Here is a 4,651-nt window from a genome sequence, read left to right as displayed (position 1 = left end):
GATCGCGCGACCCTGCCCGTGAGCAATCTCCCAACTCATCTCTGCTTCTGAATTCTTTGTTCCTACTCAGTTTCAGTTTTTGATTGTAGGTTATGTTGAATGATCTAAAAATGATCAGTAATTAACATAAACATGATAACAATGGAGGAGAAATCATCAAGCCCTGCATTAATTCGTCGAGTTAATAAATTGCTTGAATCGAGACTTGAAAATGATAAGGTACTTATCTTGCATATGCATACGTTTTACACATATGGGTACTTGTATGTAAAACGAACGTATTGACTTTTACTATAAGAATTTTTTAATGTTAATATATTGAATATAGAATTTATTGTTGCGTACGATAATACATATGTACATAATTTGTACGTATTTCTATTTTATTTTAACATCCAGGTGTGTAATCGCAAGCTTATTCTTTGTAACAGTGTAGTACACACAGTTGCATAAATTTATATAGTGAAAATCCTACATATCTAAGTATACTGATGTAATGTTATCATTTTCAGCAATTCTATTGGAAATGTTTTGTTAAGTTATTCATTTTGTACTTGTTAATAAAATGTTTTATCTTTTCAGGAGACTCTAGAAGCATTGAAAGAATTGTCCACATTTTTCACAGAAAATACCTTGAGCGCAAGGAGAAATTTGCGAAGTAAAATAGAAAGGAGAAGCTTATCGATAAACGATGAATTCTTATGTGCATTTAGAGAAGTTAAATCTTCATTAGATGATATTTACAGAGAAGTTGTTGAAATGAACAGCTCGGTACAAAGTATGACCCATCAATTACAAACAACAAAAACACAAACGTTACGACTTATAGATCAAACGACAAAACTTCAAAGTGAAAGGTACTAATCATATCTTACAGATTATATTTTGTAATAAGGTGTAATATTTTAAAAAAGGTTTGAAATGGCATAGTCATTTTCATGAACATTATTTTCCAGCCAGAAAATATCAATACAACAAGATGTTGCTAATGCTTTCATAAAGAAGTTTCAGTTAACTTCATCAGAAATAGCAATACTTCAAGGTACTTCGAGGGAAGCACCTACCATCACTGAGGAATTTTTTACAATTTTAGATCGTGTGCAGGTGAAATATGGGGTTATGATTACCAAAGATGATCTGGTGATATATTATGATTAATATATTTATCCTTTATATGCAGGAAATACATGGTACTTGCGGAATTTTAATGCAATCTGGTTATCAAACATTGGCTTTGGATGTTATGCAAAGAATGACACTTTTACAAGAAGCTGCTTTAGAAAGATTGTACAGGTGGACTCAGGGGCAATGTCGTCATATTGAAAACGAGCATCTAGTTCCCTTATTGATTAAGGCAATGAATAAATTACAGGATAGGCCTGTACTTTTTAAGTGAGTATATATATATAATGTACAGTGCGGAATTATGGTAACATTATACATTCTGTGATTCAAGTAAGAATATAATTTCTATAGCTTTTTGGTTTGATGGTATTGTGGAAGTCATTTTTGTAAATATTGTAAAGTTATAACAATTTTTTGAAATAACATTCTGCATTGGAATTGTATAAATTTCAGGTATATTTTGGATGAGTACTGTACAGCCAGAAGATCTGTTTTAGTTAGTTCTTTTATTGACGCATTGACGTTAGATGAAGGATTTGGAAGAACATCCAATCCCATAGAAATGCATGCACATGATCCAAAGAGATATGTCGGAGATATGCTTGCTTGGTTACATCAAGCAATACCAGTTGAAAAAGAAAACATCCTAACATTTGTTAAAGATTGTGATAAAACAGGTCTGAATCGTAATCATACCTTCTTAGACTCGCGTGTTATAATATAGCTAAATAATAAATTAAATTTTTATTTTAGATATATCGGAACAAGTGCAACAAGCATTGGGAAACATTACAGAAGGTTTGTGCTATCCTTTGAAATCAAGAATAGAACATACCCTAGCTGGGGACATGCCAGTGACAGTATTATACTCTGTCACAACCTTGATAAGGTTTTATCGTGCCATACTAAGCCAGATCGTACCAGGTAGTATCCTGGATATTACTTTAGGTGATCTACTAGATTTAAGCGAGAAAAGCTTTTACATGAAATTACAAAGTGAAATACGATCTGCTATTGGAGAGCATTCTGAGCCACCGAATACTGATTTAAATCCAGCGACGTCGGTTTACAATTTACTATGCATTCTTGAAGAAGTTCTGTCGGTAGCAAGTATAGCAGAAGGCAGAGAAAATGACATGGTTCAGGTCAATAGACTAAATCTATTTATTTACATGATAGTATGTCAGTGATTGTTTAAACATTCCTTTAATTTTATATAGATTGTTTCTTGCATCATTGATCCATTGATGCAACAAGTTAACGAGGCAGCATCTCGGCTTCCCATAGTTGACATGGCTGTGTACCTGTTAAATTGTATTTATCAAATACAAAAAACTTTAGCTGTGTACGAATACGTGGATCAAAGACTAGAAAGATTACAGGTAACTGAACTAAGTGATTTAAGATGAGCATAATAAAATATTAAGTATAATATTTTGCGATATTTCTGCTTAATTTTTAGTTCAGTTTTGTATATATAATACATTCATACGAGATATCCTGTTGCACAGGTTCTATCAGATGCTCAACTCGATACTCTGGCTTCGGAACAATCTAGTTATTTAGTTGCCGAATTAAATCTTAGACCTATTTGTACGATTTTACAAGGAAAAGAACAGGGACCGTTATCGGCAATTCCAGGCATGGATTATCATAGCATAAAAAAACTAAGCGTGAGTCTCCATTACCGTTTCAAAATGTTTTCATCCGAAACAATTGGAATATAATCTTGATTACGTTACAGGAGAAGCTAGATATGTTCTGTATGACCTCGGACATGTATTTTCTGCCACAAACCTACTTACTACAAAGTACTACTCATCGCAGGGAAGCATACAAACGACCGCTTAAAGTAGTTGCAGCGATTTATAAGCAACTGTACGATGCTTGTCACGAACCAAAAAATCTTTATCAAAATCCAGAAACCCTATTCACACGGACACCCGACGAATGGCTCAAAGCGCTGATTCAAGAGCAACCGTAAAACTAGGCAAACATTCCCGAAATGAAAAGTCAACACCACGACACGTGTATTAAAAATTCATTATATTGTACATAACATTCTATTTTCCTGATCTTTTTGTTAAAATGTCCTTTTTAATATGTATGTACAGTAGGCACCCACACATCGGAAATATGAAATGAAACCTATTGGAGAATTTAGTGCCTTTTTAGTGCTATTTTAGTGTTACAACCTCGATTTTAGTGCTCCACCCTTTATACCGAAAATCGGTGGGGATGCTGAGTAAACATTCACTCAGCACCCCCACAGTGCAGATTACGTTAAGGGTTTCATGGAAAAGATTCATGGAAAAAACGGGTATGCAGTATTTTGGTGCTACTTAAGTGCTTTAGGCATACCCAAGAGACAGATCCGAAATATCACCCCCTTTACCCTGAAACTACCCCTGATCATATAGGCTCCAAGATAGGAAAGGTGGAAATAATAATACATTTTGCATGTACTCTCGCATTATTTTGGTGTTAAGTGCTTTAAGGATATCGTGGGTATCCACAGAGCACATAAATAGCACCAAAATAATGCAAAAAAAGAACGTGCAAAATGTTACTATTTCTACCTCTTCTCTTTTGGTGCTTATACGATCGGGGGTAGTTTTGGGGTGAAAGGGGTGATGTTTCGGATCCGGCTCTTGAGTATTTACGGAGCACTAAAATAGCACCAAAATAATTCGAGAAGGGAACATGCAAAATGTTGCTATTTCTACCTTTTCTCTCTTGGTGCTTATACGATCGGGGGTAGTTTTGGGGTGAAGGAGGTGATGTTTCGGATCCGGCTCGTGGGTATTTCTACAGCACTAAAATAGCACCAAAATGCTGCCTACTCGTTTTTTCCGTGAATCTTTCCCTTAACGTAGTATGCACTGTGGGAGTGCTGAGTGAACTTTCACTCAGCACCACCACCGATTTTCGGTATAAGGGGTGGAGCACTAAAATCGAGGTTGTATCACTAAAATAGCACTAAAATAGCGCTAAATTCTCCAACAGGTTTCAATCCATATTTCCGATGTGGGGTGCCTACTGTATGACATACATCTTTTTAATACCCCACTACACTTGGCATTTGTTCCATTTTGTAGTTTAAAATCGTTCACCGATACGGTCGAAAAATACCCCCAATTGACCTCAATTAACCTTATCACACGTCATTTTACATGGTTCCGTCGTCCTTTGTCGATTCGTTCAACTAAAAGATTTCAAAAACTTAATTTCAGCAGTACATTCTTAAGCCGATCGAAACCGAACGGCGTCATCGTTTGACAGTTTAGGCGGGAGAATACAAGATGGCGGACGCGTGTCGTGGATGCGCAGAGGTCCATTCGCGCCTCTCCGATTGGTCGACATAGCGGTTCGCGGCGTTGCCAAGTGACCGCCTTTCCCCTGTCCCGACCCGAGGGAGCCAACGAGCGCTCGGCGTCCAGGGGAAGGGGCCTCTAGCGAGGCCGTTCCGGGGGAAAATCCCCTCGCGGCGAGCAACGGCGAGTCCCTTGGCCCGTCAATCTCGCCA

At 36.9% G+C, this 4,651-nt stretch overlaps 1 protein-coding gene across 1 annotated transcript; it reads left to right on the top strand.

Moving 5' to 3' along the window:
* The first annotated feature begins 30 nt into the window (after nt 1-30).
* Nucleotides 31-3,191, top strand: LOC105702224 (conserved oligomeric Golgi complex subunit 6). Its single transcript, XM_012429618.1, has 9 exons — nt 31-219; nt 583-857; nt 957-1,104; nt 1,181-1,392; nt 1,579-1,802; nt 1,879-2,270; nt 2,346-2,507; nt 2,637-2,798; nt 2,870-3,191. Exons 1-9 carry the CDS (start codon nt 133-135, stop codon nt 3,107-3,109), a joined length of 1,902 nt encoding a protein of 633 aa, XP_012285041.1. The 5' UTR covers nt 31-132; the 3' UTR covers nt 3,110-3,191.
* The last annotated feature ends 1,460 nt before the right edge of the window (nt 3,192-4,651 follow it).

Source organism: Orussus abietinus, unplaced genomic scaffold, assembly GCF_000612105.2.
Source record: "Orussus abietinus isolate OABI.00-Male unplaced genomic scaffold, Oabi_2.0 scaffold615, whole genome shotgun sequence".
NCBI classification, from domain to species: Eukaryota; Metazoa; Arthropoda; class Insecta; order Hymenoptera; family Orussidae; genus Orussus; species Orussus abietinus.
Note: the sequence above shows the minus strand (reverse complement) of the source record. Positions and strands in the feature narration are given on the sequence as shown.